This window comes from Muscardinus avellanarius, assembly GCF_963383645.1.
Source record: "Muscardinus avellanarius genome assembly, chromosome: 3".
NCBI classification, from domain to species: domain Eukaryota; kingdom Metazoa; phylum Chordata; class Mammalia; order Rodentia; family Gliridae; genus Muscardinus; species Muscardinus avellanarius.
In genome coordinates, this window is record NC_137788.1 from 29,681,442 (window position 1) to 29,696,988 (window position 15,547).

The window sequence follows — 15,547 nt, forward strand, 5'->3', positions numbered from 1 at the left end:
TTAAATAAATTAAGATTAAATTCAAATTTTGATTTCTCAGGCATATAGCCATACTTCATGTGCTGAATAATACATTAATATTGTTTACAATATTAGCACAGATGTGGAATGTTCCATCATCTCAGAAAATTCTATTTGACAGCACTACTTAAAATTCATCCAAAAGACAAAGATTTTAGACGTGCAAAAAATAAGTCCTCTTTTGCAACCCGTAACTTGTTCAGCATGAGTTTTTATATATATAAAGAGTATAATGATACTTAAAATACAAAATTCATCCCATAGATTTTTAGCTAGTGATTTAAAGACCATTTCTTTGCTTTCTAAAGTTAGCCCAGGATCCTCAAAGCTCTAAGTTCATAGATGGACTGCAGGGATTGGGGAATGCCTAAAATCATTATTAAATTATGCATATGTGCATTTTTCGGAGAATATATTGCTTCCATCAGAATCTCAAAAGGGGTTGGTGGCTTCATAGAAGATAGAGGTCCCTGCTTTAGGAATTATTTTGTGCATTTGATTTCTAGTAGTCAATATTGTAAAAGAGCTGTATCACTATATTATACTTCAATAAAATTGTCACTCCACTTCTGTTAAAAAGGCCTGGCATTTTTTTTCCTTGTTTTATTAATCTTTGAAGGGCTTCCTTTTTGAAATTCTGATCTTCAATCAGTATGTGATGACTGAGTTATTTAAATATCACATACTTTGAAAGTTATAAACTATCTTGAGAATTACTGCAACTCCTTCCATTCCTCCTTCCCTCTCCCAGCTTAAGTACCTGAATTTATCATGAACAAAGTTTTTATTAATGGAGTCCTTTTTCCCTTGATCTTGATGTGTGGAGCTTGATAGGACAGGGAAAATGTTTGGCATTAGTTCTACCATGATTGTGGCCATTATTAGCAATGTTATGTATAAAATTATTTGTTAAATTTTATTGCCTGTATCACAGATTATATGTTCAGAATTGGATTTTTATAGTAATGAGTAGGCTTTATAAGCATAAATATTTTTATGAGATAGTTCTGTAACCTTCAGTTTTTTTTGTTGGGAACAGGTCTGAAGGTTGAAGTGACTCATTGTGGAACAATGAGACGGAAATACCGTGTTTGTAATGTAACAAGAAGGCCTGCCAGTCATCAAACGTAAGAAACACCATTTGTTAGAGCAGGGGTGATGTGAAGCAGCTTGCTCTAGTTAGTGAGTTGGGAGTTCTGCTGGTTCATAATGAGATAAAAGTTGTTCATAACTCCTTTTTGTTTTTCCCACAGCTTTCCTTTGCAGTTAGAAAATGGCCAAACTGTAGAGAGAACAGTAGCACAGTATTTCAGAGAAAAATATACTCTTCAGCTGAAGTACCCACACCTTCCATGTCTGCAAGTGGGGCAGGAGCAGAAACATACCTACCTGCCACTAGAAGTAATGTCTTTATGTTGCTTATGAATATCTTGTGTTTATCATTCTTTTTTTTTTTTTTTTTTTTTTTTGGTGGTACTGGGGTTCCTGGAAGCCCTTCTACCTCCGGGCTACACTCCCAGACCTATTTTTACATTTTTATTTGGAAACAGGGTCTCCTAAGCCAGCGCGCGCAGCTGGCTTCAAACCTGCGCGATCCTCCTGTCTCTGCCTCCCAAGGGCGGGGATTACAAGCATGTGCCACCACGCCCGGTGTATTTATCATTCTTTCGAGGTCCTTTATGACCTGTAACTTACTTCATATATTCGTAGTACTCTCACATTTATTTTGAAATTTGAGCTCTTGGGATTTGGTTTTGTTTTAATGGTATTAGAGATGGAACCCAGGGGCATTAACCTCTGAGCTACATCCCCAATCCTTTTTATTTTTTATTTTGAAAAAAGGTCTTGCTAAGTTGCTATAGCTGGCCTTGAACCTGCAATCCTCCTGTCTCAGCCTCCCAAGACCTAGAATGTGGGTATTCACCACCGCACTCCACTTTCACATTTATTTTGAAATTTTAACCTTTTTTTTTTTTTTTTTGGTACTGGGGATGGAACCCATGGGAATTCTACCTCCGAGCTACACTCCCAGCCCTATTTTTTAGTTGTGAAGGGCCTTGCTAAGTAGTAGCTGAGGCTGTCCATGAACCACCATTCTCCAGTCTCTACCTCCCAAATGCTGGGATTACAAGCATGCACCACCACGCCAACCTACTACTTTTTCATTTAACATATATTTTTTTTAAAAAGCAGATAATGAAATAGATTTAAAATTTTTACTTCACATGTAGTTGAGACTGAGAACTAAAAGAAAATGTATAACTACTATAAAATTTGTTTCTGTTTTATAGGTCTGTAATATTGTGGCTGGGCAGCGATGTATCAAGAAGCTAACAGACAATCAGACTTCTACTATGATCAAGGCAACAGCAAGATCTGCACCAGATAGACAAGAGGAAATTAGCAGATTGGTTAGTACTTAACTAAAAATGGAAAATTAAAAGATATTTTAATAGTGAGGTCCTCCACAACTCAGTGAGACCCTGTTTCAAAATAAAGAATAAAAAATAGGGCTAGAGATGTACCTCGGAGGTAGAATGCCCCTGGGTTCCATCCCCAGTACCAAAAAAAAAGGTATTATGATGATACTGGGGATGGAACCCTTCTACCTCTGGGCTATACTCCCAGACCTATTTTATATTATATTTTATTTGGAAACAGGGTCTCTTAAGCCAGCGAGGCTGGCTTCAAATCTGAGTGATCCTCCCGTCTCTGCCTCCCAAGCGCAGGTATTACAAGCATGCGCCACCATGCCCGGCTCAAAAAATATATATTCTTGCCAGCTCATACCTAATTACCATTTTATGGGCTGTCAAAACTAAAAAGAATCATGGAATAATCTAGAAGTATTTGAGGGGGTTAAACATTAGTAGGTTATATGAAGACTTAAGTACTACTAATTTAACCCTAGGCTCTTTAATTAGATCCAGGAAATAGATTGTCAGAATTAATGTTTTTATTTTATTTTATTTTTTGGGGAGTCTGGAGATGGAAGTCAGAGGCATTTGACCTCTGAGCTACACCCCCTGTCCTATTTTTTATTCTTTATTTTGAAACAGGGTCTCACTAAGTTGTGGAGGGCCTCACTAAGTACTGAGGCTGTCCACGAACCGCGATCCTCTAGTCTCAGCCTCCCGAATGCTGGGATTACAAGTGTGCGCCACCACGCCCGGCTCAGAATTAATGTTTTAATTTATTGAACTGGAACTTCTGTTTAAAAGAGGAAAGGGAGATAGGAGAGAGGTCAAGGTATTATCACTAGAAATACAGAAAAGCTTAACACTCAGCCTAGGATTGTTTAGCTTCCAGTGTCAGACTTGCAGCTGTATAGTCTGAATAAAGAAACAAAAGATAACTTCTACCAGGTGAGACATTCATGTAGTTCATTGGGGTAAGGGGAGGTATTAGCTCTGCTTGATAAAACTCATGGCGGCTGGGCGTGGTGGCACACGCTTGTAATCCCAGTGCTTGGGAGGCTGAGAGAGGAGGATCACACAGGTTCAAAGCCAGCCTCAGCTACTTAGTGAGGCTCTCTGCAACTTAGTGAGACCCTGTTTCCAAATATAAAATTGGTCTGGGAATATAACCGAGAGGTAGAAAAGCCCCTGGGTTTCACTCCAACTACCACCAAAAAACAAAATATTCATGATGCCAGTCTACAGTGTGTATGTATATGTGTGTACTTCAAAACATTATATTGTACACAATAAAAGTATTATCCTTTTTTATTTTTTTATTGGTGGTACTGGGAATTAACCCAGGGCCCCATATGCTAGGAAACCACTCTACCACTGAACTACATTCCCAGAACTTTTTTTATTTTGGTACTGAGGTTTGAGCCCTGGTATATTCTACTTCCAGGCCACACCCCAGCTCCTGTGTGTGTGTGTGTGTGTGTGTGTGTGTGTGTGTGTGTGTGTGTGTGTGTCTGGAGATGGAACCCAGGGGCATTCAACTTCCGAGCTACACCCTCTGCCCTATTTTTTATTCTTCATTTTGAAACAGGGTCTCAGTAAGTTGCGGAGGGCCTCAGTAAGTTGCTCAGGCTGTCTGTGAATTGCGATCCTCCTGTCTCAGCCTCCCAAATGCTGGGATTACAAGCATGCACCACCATGCCCAACATCCCTATCCCTTTTTTTATTCTTTTTTTTTTAGAACAGGGTTTCACTAAGTTGCGGAGGTTCCTCACAAAGTAGTTGAGGCTAGCTGCAAACCCAGATACTTTTGTCTCAGCCTTCCAAGTACTGGAATTACAAGCATGTGCCACCACACCCAGTTTATTCATTTTGAAACAGGGTCTCACTAAGTTGCAAAGGACCTCACCAAAGTAGCTGAGACTGGCTATGAATCTGAGACCCTCCTTTTTCAGACTCTCAAGTACTGGGATTACAAGCGTGCACCGCCACGCCTAGCTAGAATTTTTTATTTTGAGACAGAGTCTTAATAAGTTTCTCAGGCTGGTCTCAAGCTCTTCATCCACCTGCCTCAGACTCCCAAGTAGCTGAGACTACATGTATGTATTACCATGCCCAGTTTATCTGTTCATTTTTAAAAAATAAGTAAAACTGATTAGAATAGACAAAATTAAAAATAAAAGGGCAGAGCCGGGCATGGTGGCGCATGCTTGTAATCCCTGCGCTTGGGAGACTGAGACAGGAGGATCACGCAGGTTCAAAGCCAACCTCAGCTATTTAATGAGGCTCTCAGCAACTTAGCGAGACCCTGTTTTCAAATAAAATATAAAATAGGTCTGGGAGTATAGCCCGGAGGTAGAAAGCCTCTGGGTTCCACCCCCAGTACCACCAAATAAATAAATAAATAAATAAAATAATAAAAAAAATAAAAGGGGAGGCAGCCAAGTATTCTGGCATAGGCCTATAATACCAGTACTTGGATATCTGAGCTAGGAAGATCCCAGGTTCAAAGACAACCTCAACAAATAGTGAGACTCTCATCAACCTAGCAAGACCCTTTGTTAAAATAAAAATAAAATAAGGCTGGAGGTATAGTTTAGAGGTAGAATGCCCCTGGGTTCAATCCCCAGTATCACAAAAATAAATAAATAAATAAATAAATAGGCATCTGAGTATTATCTCACTTTCTCCATGAATACCATTTAAATTGCCTAATCAAAGAGAAAAAGATCAGCTGGACACCGGGCATGGTGGCACACACTTGTAATCCCTGTGCTTGGGAGGCGGAAATAGGAAGATCACGCAGGTTCGAAGCCAGCTGTGCTGGCTTAAGAGACCCTGTTTCTAAATAAAAAATATATTTAAAAAAAATAGGTCTGGGAGTGTAGCCCAGAGGTAGAAGGGTTTCTAGAAACCCTAGTACCACCCAAAAAAAAAAAAAAAAAATCAGCTGGGCATGGTGGCACACGCTTGTAATTCCAGTACTTGGGAGGCCAAGACAGGAGGATTATAGGTTTGTAGCCAGCCTCAGTTACTTAGTGAGGCTCTCAACTGTTTCAAAATAAAGAATAAAAAATGAGCTGGAGATGTAGCTCAGAGATAGAGTGCCCCTGTTCAATCCCTAGTTCTGCAAAAGAGCAAGAGAAAAAGAGAAATCTGGAAAGATGAATATACCCCAAGCAACTTGGTAGCATTTTTAGAAGCAGGTGTAGTTGTAGGGGTGTGTGTGTGTATTTTAGTGGGGATTGAACCCAGGGGAATTCTTTTTTTTTTTTTTTAAAGGTTGTATTTATTTATTTTTTTAAACACTGAAAAATAAACCCATGTCTGCATAAGTTTTCAACCCCTCCTCCAAGCTCTCTTTGGGCATTCCCACCCAGCCCCTGCTTCTGCCAGGCCCCAAGGAACCTCTGTGCCACCTCCCGTGGCCCCTCTCTTTCTCTCTCCAGACTTATTGCTAAAAGGAGGGAGGGTGAATGAGGACAGCCAACACCCCAAACTGGCCTCTCCCTGGCCCCATGTTAAGGTCACTACCTCCTATACACAGGCCAGGCCCGCAGGCGAGCCCCCCAAGTAAGTAACAGCCATTCCAGTCCCAGCCAGGAAGTAGAGTCCTCATGGGCCAGCTTGGAAAGGCCCCTGGCCAAGGGTGTGGACTCAGCTGCCAACACGTACACTCAGCTGGGGAACCCACAGGCCTGCACTGTGCCAACTTGTAGCTCAGGTTCTTAAAAGGCCTGGTGGGAGCTCTGGTCCCCAGTCCTTGGTGAGGCCAGGTCTGCCTGATAAAGGGGCTCAGAATGAGGTTGCTGGTGCCTCCAGTGAGGCTCCATCAGGGTGTGGGGGCCAGGGTGGACACTGTGGTGTGAGGCAGCCAAGGCCGAGCGAATGAGGGGTGGCAGGGGCTGGTTGGGGGCCAGAAGGCGCTGCAGGAAGCGGCCCTGCTGTAGTGGGGAGGGCTGGTGAAGCAGAGTGGGGCCGTAGATAGCCGTGACCTCAGAAGTGGAAGAGGCTGGGACAGCAAGGTGGGCAACAGAGGTAGGGGAGCCAGGGGTGCCATTCAGGCCACACATGTGGAGACAGATGTGATCTGGACCTCTTCGTCTTCCTCTAGGGCTGGGGGTGGCAAGGGGGTTCCTTTCCTGGTCTGCTCCATGGGGACCAGGGCTCCAGGACTCCATCCTGCTCGGCTTCCCATTCCTGCAGCACCTCCTCCAGGTTGAAGCAGCTCTGGTAGCTCACAAAGAAGGTCTTCACCTGGAACCCAGGGGAATTCTACCTCCGAGCTATACCCCCAGCCTTTTTTTTTTTTTTTTTTTTTTTTGGCACTGGAGATGGAGCCCAGGGGCATTCTACCTCCAAGGTATGTCACCAGCCTTATTTTTTATTCTTTTTTTTTTTCCAGCTTTATTCCCCCAAGGGGGGTGCACTGTTCCTGGAGGTACTGCAATACCAGGTCGATGTGTGGAATGGACGGAGCAAGCTCCTATTCCATCTCCTATTTCCAAAAATCCATTTAATATATTGTCCTCGAATAGAGGACGTATTAGATATTAAACTGATAAGAACAGATACTACACTTGATCTTAGCCAAAAGGTCGAAAAGCAATTATTATTCTTTATTTTAAAATAGGGTCTTACTGAGTCGCAAAGGGCCTCATTAAGTAGCTGAGATCAAACCAAGATCCTCCTGTCTCAACCTCCTAAATTCTGGGATTACAAGTGTGTGCCACCATACCTGGCTTTTTTTTTTCTTTTCTTTTTTAATAATAGTGTCTTTTTAGGTTGCTGAGGGCCTCGTTTACTGAGGCTGGGTTTGAACCTATGATCCATTCCTATCTCAGCCTTCCAAGTACTGGGATTACAGGGGTATACCAGAACACCTGGTTTAGAAGAAATTTTAAAGCTTATTGGAAGCTGGACATGGCGGCACATGCTTGTAATCCCAGTACTTGGGAGGCTGAGACAGGAGGATTGCAGGTTCATGCCAACCTCAGCTACTTAGTGAGGCTCTTCGCAATTTAGTTAAGACCCTGTTTCAAAATAAAAGAATAAAAAATAGGTCTAAAGGGTGTGACTCGGAGGTAGAATGCCCCTGGGTTCCATCCCTGGTGCCACAAAAAAAAATTAATAGTAGTAATAATGGAAACAGGAGATAGTAGTGTATACCTGTAATCCCAGTACTTGGGAGGCTGAAACGGGAGGATAACAGGTTTGAAGACAGCCTCAATAGTGAAACTCTGATAAACCTACTAGTGAGACACAGTTTCAAAACAAAAAATAAAATTGGGCTTGGGGGTATAGCTCTGAGATAGAATGACCCAGGGTTCAATCCCCAGTACCACCAAAAAAAAAGGGGGGGGGGCTAATGGAAAAGGATTTTAAAACTGGCTCTTTCATTTTGTAAGCCAATTGCAAAAAAAAAAAAAAAGACCTCTCTTCTCCTTATGATCTTGTAAGGAGTGAGTGAAAGATGAAAGTTACTGCATGACTTTTTTGTGTGTGTGTGGTACTGGGGATTGAACTCAGGAGTATTCTACTTCTGAGCTATGCCCTCTGCTCCATTTTGTTCTATTTTATTTTTGTTTTGAAACAAAGTTTCACTGAGTTGTGGAGGGCCTCACTAAATTGCTGAGGCTGTCTATGAATCTTTGATTTTCCTGTCTCAGCATCTCAAATACTAGAATTACAGTTGTGTGGCACCACACCTCACATTGAATGAAATTCAATTAGAAAAATAAAGGCTGGTTTTCAGCCAGGCCTGGGGGCACACGCTTGTAATCCCAGCCCTTGGGAGGCGGAGACAAGAGGATCGAGCAGGTTCGAAGTCAGCCTCACTAGCTTAAAAGACCCTGTTTCCAAATAAAAAAATATAAAATAGGTCTGGAAGTGTATCCCGGAAAACGGTTTCCAGGAACCCCAGTACCACCCAAAAAAAAAGAAAAAGGCTTGTTTTTTGTTGTTGTTTTTTTTGTTTGTTTGTTTGTTTGATTGTTTGTTTGTTTGTTTTTTGGTGGTACTAGGGTTCCTGGAAGCCCTTCTACCTTCGGGCTACACTCCCAGACCTATTTTTACATTTTTATTTGGAAACAGGGTCTCCTAAGCCAGCACAATCCTCCTGTCTCTGCCTCCCAAGTGCAGGGATTACAAGCGTGTGCCACCACGCCTGGCTAAATTTTATCCTGGGATTTTTCTCTACTTCTACTATAATAAGATTTTAAAAGCTTTCCCAGCCAGGCATGGTAGTATAGGCTTATGATCCTAGTACTTGGGAGGCTGAAATAGGATTACAGATTTGTGGTCAGCCTCAGCTACTTAGTGAGGCTCTCAGTAACTTAGTAAGACCCCGTTTAAAAAAAAAAAAATAGGGCTGGCAGTGTAGCTCGGAGGTTGGCAGTGTAGCTCGGAGGTTGAATGCCCCTGAGTTCAATCCCCAGTTCACAAAAAAGCTTTCTCAAACCAGGTATGGTGGCACATACTTGTAATCCAAGTACTTGGGAAGGAGGCTGACATGGGAGGATGGCAGGTTTGCAGCCAGCCTCAGCTACTTAGTGAGGCTCTCCACAACTTAGACCCTTTTTCAAAATAAAGAATAAAAAAAATGGCTGGAGGTACAGCTCAGATGTAGAATGCCCCTGAGTTCAATTCCTAGTACCAAGAAAAAGAAAAAGCTTTCCCAAAAACTTTATGAGATACTGATACCTCTATCTCTATAAAATCTCAATCAATAACTAGCAGTTCAGAGTCACAGAGTGATTTATTACACTTTAACTATTCAGAAAGACAATATTATATAGTGGTTAAAAACCATGCTTTGAGCTGGGCATGGTGGCACACGCTTGTAATCCCTGCGTTTGAGAGGCGGAGACAGGAGGATTGTGCTGGTTCGAAGCCAGCCTTGCTGGCTTAAGAGACCCTGTTTCCAAATAAAAAATATAAAAAAAAAAATAGGCCTGGGAGTGTAACCCAGAGGTAGAACGGTTTCCAGGAACCCCAGTACCACCAAAAAAAACCAAAAAACAAAAAACAAAACATGCTTTGGAGGCTAACAGCCCTGGGTTTGAATTCTTGGAACCCTTAGTATTGTTATTATCATCATATTACTTACTTACATGTTACTATTATATGTACTCACTTGGATGTTATTGTTATCATAGTGTCTAATCATTTACTAAGTCATTTAACCTTATTAAACTTTAGTTTTATCTTTTGTAAAATACAGATTATAAAAGATCTACTTTAGCCGGGCATAGTGGCACACGCTTGTAATCTCCGCGCTTGGGAGGCTCAGACAGGAGAATCACACACATTTGAAGCCAGCCTCAGCCTCAGATATATTTTATGTTTCCAAATAAAATATAAAAAAAAATAGGTCTGGGAGTATAGCCCAGAGGTAGAAAGCCTCTGGGTTCCACCCCCAGTACCACCAAAAAAAGAAAGAAAAAAAAAAAAAAGATCTACTTTTATAGCTGTAAGGTAATGTAAAAATTATTAAACACTTAGCATGTTACACAGCAATTCTTGGTACATAGTTGTTGTTGTTATTCTTTGTAATTTAACTATGGAGATGCACTAACACAACAGAAATGAAGACAACTAGGTTTGAAAAAGTTAACCTTGCTGCCTAATTTGGAAAATTACTTTCCCTTCTTATTACAGAGAGATTGTTTACACATTTAAATGATATATTTTTAATTGATTTCCATTTGGAATTAAACACTGCTTTTTTATTTCTTCAACTATATGTATGGATATATTATATAAAGTTGATAACTTCTACCATTTTGGAAATCAGTATAGCAATTCCTCAAAAGATTGAAAACTGAATGAACCAGCTATACCATTCCTTGGTTCTTTTCTTTCTTATTTTATTTATTTATTTATTTATTTATTTATTTATTTTGCAGTACTGAGAAATGAACCCAGGGGCATTCTACCTCCAAGCTACACCCTGCAGACATATGTGTGTGTGTGTGTGTGTGTGTGTGTGTGTGTGTGTGTGTGTGTGTGGTACTAAGGTTCCTGGAAACTCTTCTACCTCTGGGCTACACTCCCAGACCTATTTTTATATTTTTATTTGGAAACAGGGTCTCTTTTTTTTTTTTTTTTTTTGTGGTACTGGGGTTCCTGGAAGCCCTTCTACCTCCGGGCTACACTCCCAGACCTATTTTTACATTTTTTTATTTGGAAACAGGGTCTCCTAGGCCAGCACGCACGGCTGGCTTCGAACCTGCGCGATCCTCCTGTCTCTGCCTCCCAAGTGCGGAGATTACAAGTGTGCACCACCACACCTGGCTTTTATTCTTTATTTTTGAAACAAGGTCTCACTAAGTTGTAGAGGGCCTCACTAAGTAGCTAAGGCTGGCCTTGAAACTACAATCCTCCTGTCTCAGGGATTACAAGCATGTTCCTTGGTATTTTTTCAAAAGAATTAACTTGAGAACGCAATTTTTTTTTTTTCTTTAAGGTATTGGGGATGGAACCCAGGGGCATTCTACCTTCGAGCTATACCCCCAGCCCTATTTTTTTTTTCTTTATTTTGAAACAGAGTCTCACTGAGATGCAAAAGGCCTCACTAAGTAGCTAGGCTGGTCACAAACCTACAACCATTCTTTTTTTTTTTTTTTTTGGTGGTACTGGGAATGGAACCCTGGGCCCTTCTACCTCCGGGCTATAATCACAGACCTATTTTATATTTTTATTTGGAGACAAGGTCTCTTAAACTAGCTGAGGCTGGCTTTGAACCTGCACGATCCTCCTGTCTCAGCCTCCCAAGCACGGGAATTACAAGCGTGTGCCACCACGCCCGGCTAACCTGCAACCATTCTGTCTCAGTCTCCCAAATGTTGGGATTACAAGCCTGCACCACCACGACTGGTTTAATAACACAGTTTTTAAAAAATGTATAAACTGGGTGTGTGATGTACTCTTGTAATCCCAGCACTTAAGAAGCTGAGAAAAGAGGATAGCAGGCCCTCCACAAATTAGTGAAACTGTTTCAAAATAAAGAATAAAAATAGGGCTGGGCATGGTGACACAGGCTTGTAATCCTAGCATTCAGGTGGCTGAGACCAGAGGATCGCGGTTCGTGGACAGCCTCAGCTACTTAATGAGGCCCTCTGCAACTCACTGAGACCTGGTTTCAAAATAAAGAATAGAAAATAGGGCAGTGGGTGTAGTTCGGAGGTCAAATGCCCCTGGGTTCCATCCCCAGACCCGGGGGGTGGGGGGGGGGGATAAAAATAAGGCTGGGAGCATAGCTTTTTTTTCTTTTTTTTTCTGAGTGTCTGGGGCATTCGACCTCCAAGCTACACCCCCTGCCCTATGTTTTATTCTTTATTTTGAAACAGGGTCTCACTGAGTTGCAGAGGGCCTCACTAAGTAGCTGAGGCTGTCTGCCAACCACGATCCTCTTGTCTCAGCCTCCCAAGTACTGGGATTACAGGTGTGCGCCACCACACCTGGTAAGACCCTGTTTTAAAATAAAGAATTAAAAAATGGGGCTGGAAGTGTAGGTCAAAGCTAGAATGCCCTTAGGTTCAATCTCCAGTACCATACACATACAAAAAAAGAATAAAACATGTAATTGTCAGTGAAGGGAAAAAAGAGAGTTCTAATGAGTAAAGTAAGAGATCTAGGGGGATTTTGAGAATAACTACGAACTTTTTTCTGTTGTTAGGTAAGAAGTGCAAATTATGAAACAGACCCATTTGTTCAGGAGTTTCAATTTAAAGTTCGGGATGAAATGGCCCATGTAACTGGACGCGTACTTCCAGCACCTATGCTCCAGTATGGAGGACGGGTAAAGCCTCTTGATAATTTTTGAATGGTATACATGCAGATTATAAGAATGGAGACAAGGGCATCCTAGCTAATTCTACAATTTAAAAAATTGCCAATTATTTCATTTTTTTTAATTTCAAAATGAAACTTTGTTTAGTAGAAGTTTTTTGCTAAAAAGTATAAATAATAATGATTTAGAACAGTTAACTCCGCAAAGAATATCCAAAGTACATCAGTTCAACAATTTGAAATGATTATTTTCATCTCATTGAAATATGTTGATGTCAGGGTTTTTTTCTTTCTTGCCATGTTATTTCTCTTTCTCCTTCTGTAGAATCGGACAGTTGCAACACCAAGCCACGGAGTGTGGGACATGCGAGGAAAACAGTTCCATACAGGAGTTGAAATTAAAATGTGGGCGATAGCTTGTTTTGCCACACAGAGGCAGTGCAGAGAAGAAATACTGAAGTAAGCTTTGTTGTTACTTTGGTTTCAAGATTTCTGGGTTTTGTTTGGTTTGGGATTTGGGGGGATTGGGGACTAGGAATTGAACCCAAGGCATAATCTACCTCCAAGATATAATACTTTTTTTTTTTTTTTTTTTTTTTGGCACTGGGATTTTAACCCTGGGGTCATTCTACCTCTAAGTTACACCCCAGCCCAGTTTTATTTTTATTTTGAAACAGGGTCTTGCTAAGTTAATGAGAATCTCACTGTTTGCTGAGGCTGGCCTTAAACCTGTGATCTTTCTTTCTGAGCTTTCGAAGTACTGGGATTACCAGTGTGCACCAACATGTCTGACCCTTTTTTTAACTATTATTTTTTCTTTTGAAACATGGTTAATAAGGGCCTTGCCAATTTACTGAAACTGACCTTGAATCTGAATCCTCCTGTCTCAGCCTCCCAATACTGGGATTACAGATATGTGCCACCACACTTGGCTTATCTGTCTTCTTAAATTTCAGCTATTCTGGTGGGTATATTTTGTTTTTGTTTTTTTTCTTTTCTTTTGTGGTGTCCTCTGAGGATAAAAGGGAAGGAACTACTACAGACTATTGTCTCAACATTGATTTCCCTTAACATCAATAATATATGTAAAATTTATATGCAACATATAAATCTTGACTTTATTAAACTTTACTATTTTGTAGATATTGGTGATGAGACAGAAGTTTTTTTGTTTTTGTTTTGGTGTTACTGGGGGTGGAACCCAGGAGCTTTCTACCTCTGAGCTACACCCTGAGCCCTGTTTTATAATTTATTTGGAAACAGGGTCTCACTAAGTTGCTGAGAACCTCACTAAGTAGCTGAGGCTGGCTTCGAACCTGTTCAATCCTCCTGTCTCAACCTCCCAAGTGCTGGGATTACAAGTGTGCGCCACCATGCCCAGCTCAGACAGAGGTTTTATATATAATGATTTCTCTTTCTAGGGGTTTCACAGACCAACTTCGTAAGATTTCCAAGGATGCAGGAATGCCCATCCAGGGTCAGCCGTGCTTCTGTAAATATGCACAAGGCGCAGACAGCGTAGAGCCTATGTTCCGGCATCTCAAGAATACATATTCTGGCCTACAGCTCATTATTGTCATCCTGCCAGGAAAGACACCGGTGTATGGTAAGGATATCTTAAAACTGCATTTGTCCAGGCTGCGGTGTAACTCAGTGGTAGAGTGTTTCCTTAGCATGTATGAGGTCCTGTGTTTACTCTCCAGCACCACCAAAAAAAAATTTTTGTATTTTTCTTCAAATACTTGATATTCAATTTTAGGATTACATATCCTGTAATTTTTCATATTTACTTTTCTCCCCACCATGCCTATCCAAGTATTGTTACTTTTCCTTTTTTTTTTTTTTTTTTTTTTTTTTGGTGGTACTGGGGGTGGAACCCAGAGGCTTTCTACCTTCGGGCTATACTCCCAGACCTTTTATATATTTTATTTAGAAACAGGGTCTCACTAGGTTGCTGAGAGCCTCACTAAGTAGCTGAGACTGGCTTCGAACCCGTGAGATCCTCCTATCTCAGCCTCCCAAATGCTAGAATTACAAATGCCCGGCTTAGGATCACAGTTTTTTTTTGTTTTGTTTTGTTTGGTGACACTGGGGGTGGAACCCAGGGGCTTTCTACCTCTTGGCCATACTCCCAGACCAATTTTATATTTTATTTGGAAAGAGGATCTCACTAAGTCGCTGAGAACCTCACTAAGTAGCTGAGGCTGGGTTCGAACCTGTGTGATCCTCCTGTCTCACACTCAGGGATTACAAGCGTGTGCCACCACACCCGACTTAGGATCACAGGTTTGAAGGTAGCCTCAGCAATTTTGTGAGACCCTTAACAACTTAGACTCTTTTTCAACATAAAAAAAATTTTGAAGGGGTGTCTGAGAGATTAGCTTAGAGGTAAGTTATCCCCAATACCAAAAGGAAAAAAGAGAAAGAACTTGAGAAAATAATCTCATTAGTTAAGTTGGGCCTAATGGTATACACCTGCAGTTCCAGTTACTTGGGAAGCTGAGGCAGGAGGATTACTTGAACTTATCAGTTCAAAACCAGCCTGGACAGCTTAGTGAGACCCTGTCTCAAGATAAAAAGGTCTAGAGATGTATGTTAGTGGTAAATCTCTTGTCTAGCATATGCTACCCTCAGGGTTTAATTCTCAATATCACCAAAGAAAAAAAATGCTCATCCTTACTAATCATTAAATATGAATTAGAGTGAGTTATTTTTCACCAACAATAATATGTAATTGGCAAGTATTTGAATAAATATACGCTTTCATTCACTGTTGATAAGAGACAAAAATATTTCTGTAGCCTCCACATTTGTGTTCTTGGCTTTCAATCCAGTCTCTACACTGCTGCTATAGTTGATATTCTTTTAGGACTGAGGAATGAACCCAGGAGCATTCTAGTTCTGAGCTACACCCCCAACCCTATTTTTATTATTTACTTCTGAAACAAGATCTCACTAAGTTGTGGAAGGCCTCACTAAGTAGCTGAGGCTAGCCGCAAAGCTTTTATCCTCCTGTCTCAGCCTCCCAAGTACCGCGATTACAAGTGTGCACCACTATACCCAGCTCCTCGATCTCTTAAGAAGTTTATAGTTAAGTGGGACATCGTGGTTAACATCTGTAATCCTAGTACTTGGAAGATTCAGACAGGAGGGTTTCGAGTTCAAGGCCAGCTTCAGAAACTTAGCAAGACTGTTTCAAAATTTTTTAAATAGGCAGGGGATGTAGCTCAAAGGTATAATGCTTCTGGGTTCAATCCTTAGAACCAAAAAGTAAGAAGTTTATAGTTGAGATAGATTGTCTTAACCGAAAACAGATTAAC

The 15,547-nt window shown here is 41.0% G+C and overlaps 1 protein-coding gene across 1 annotated transcript in view; it reads left to right on the forward strand.

Moving 5' to 3' along the window:
- LOC308260047 (protein argonaute-3) overlaps nt 1-15,547 on the forward strand; it is a gene marked incomplete at both ends in the record, with an annotated part of 115,815 nt that overhangs the window by 82,640 nt on the left and 17,628 nt on the right. The window contains 6 exons of the mRNA XM_080691381.1: nt 1,061-1,148; nt 1,275-1,422; nt 2,313-2,432; nt 12,115-12,237; nt 12,553-12,686; nt 13,649-13,833. Of these exons, the coding sequence (XP_080547507.1) occupies nt 1,061-1,148; nt 1,275-1,422; nt 2,313-2,432; nt 12,115-12,237; nt 12,553-12,686; nt 13,649-13,833 (798 nt within the window). The remainder of the gene's footprint in view (nt 1-1,060; nt 1,149-1,274; nt 1,423-2,312; nt 2,433-12,114; nt 12,238-12,552; nt 12,687-13,648; nt 13,834-15,547) is intronic.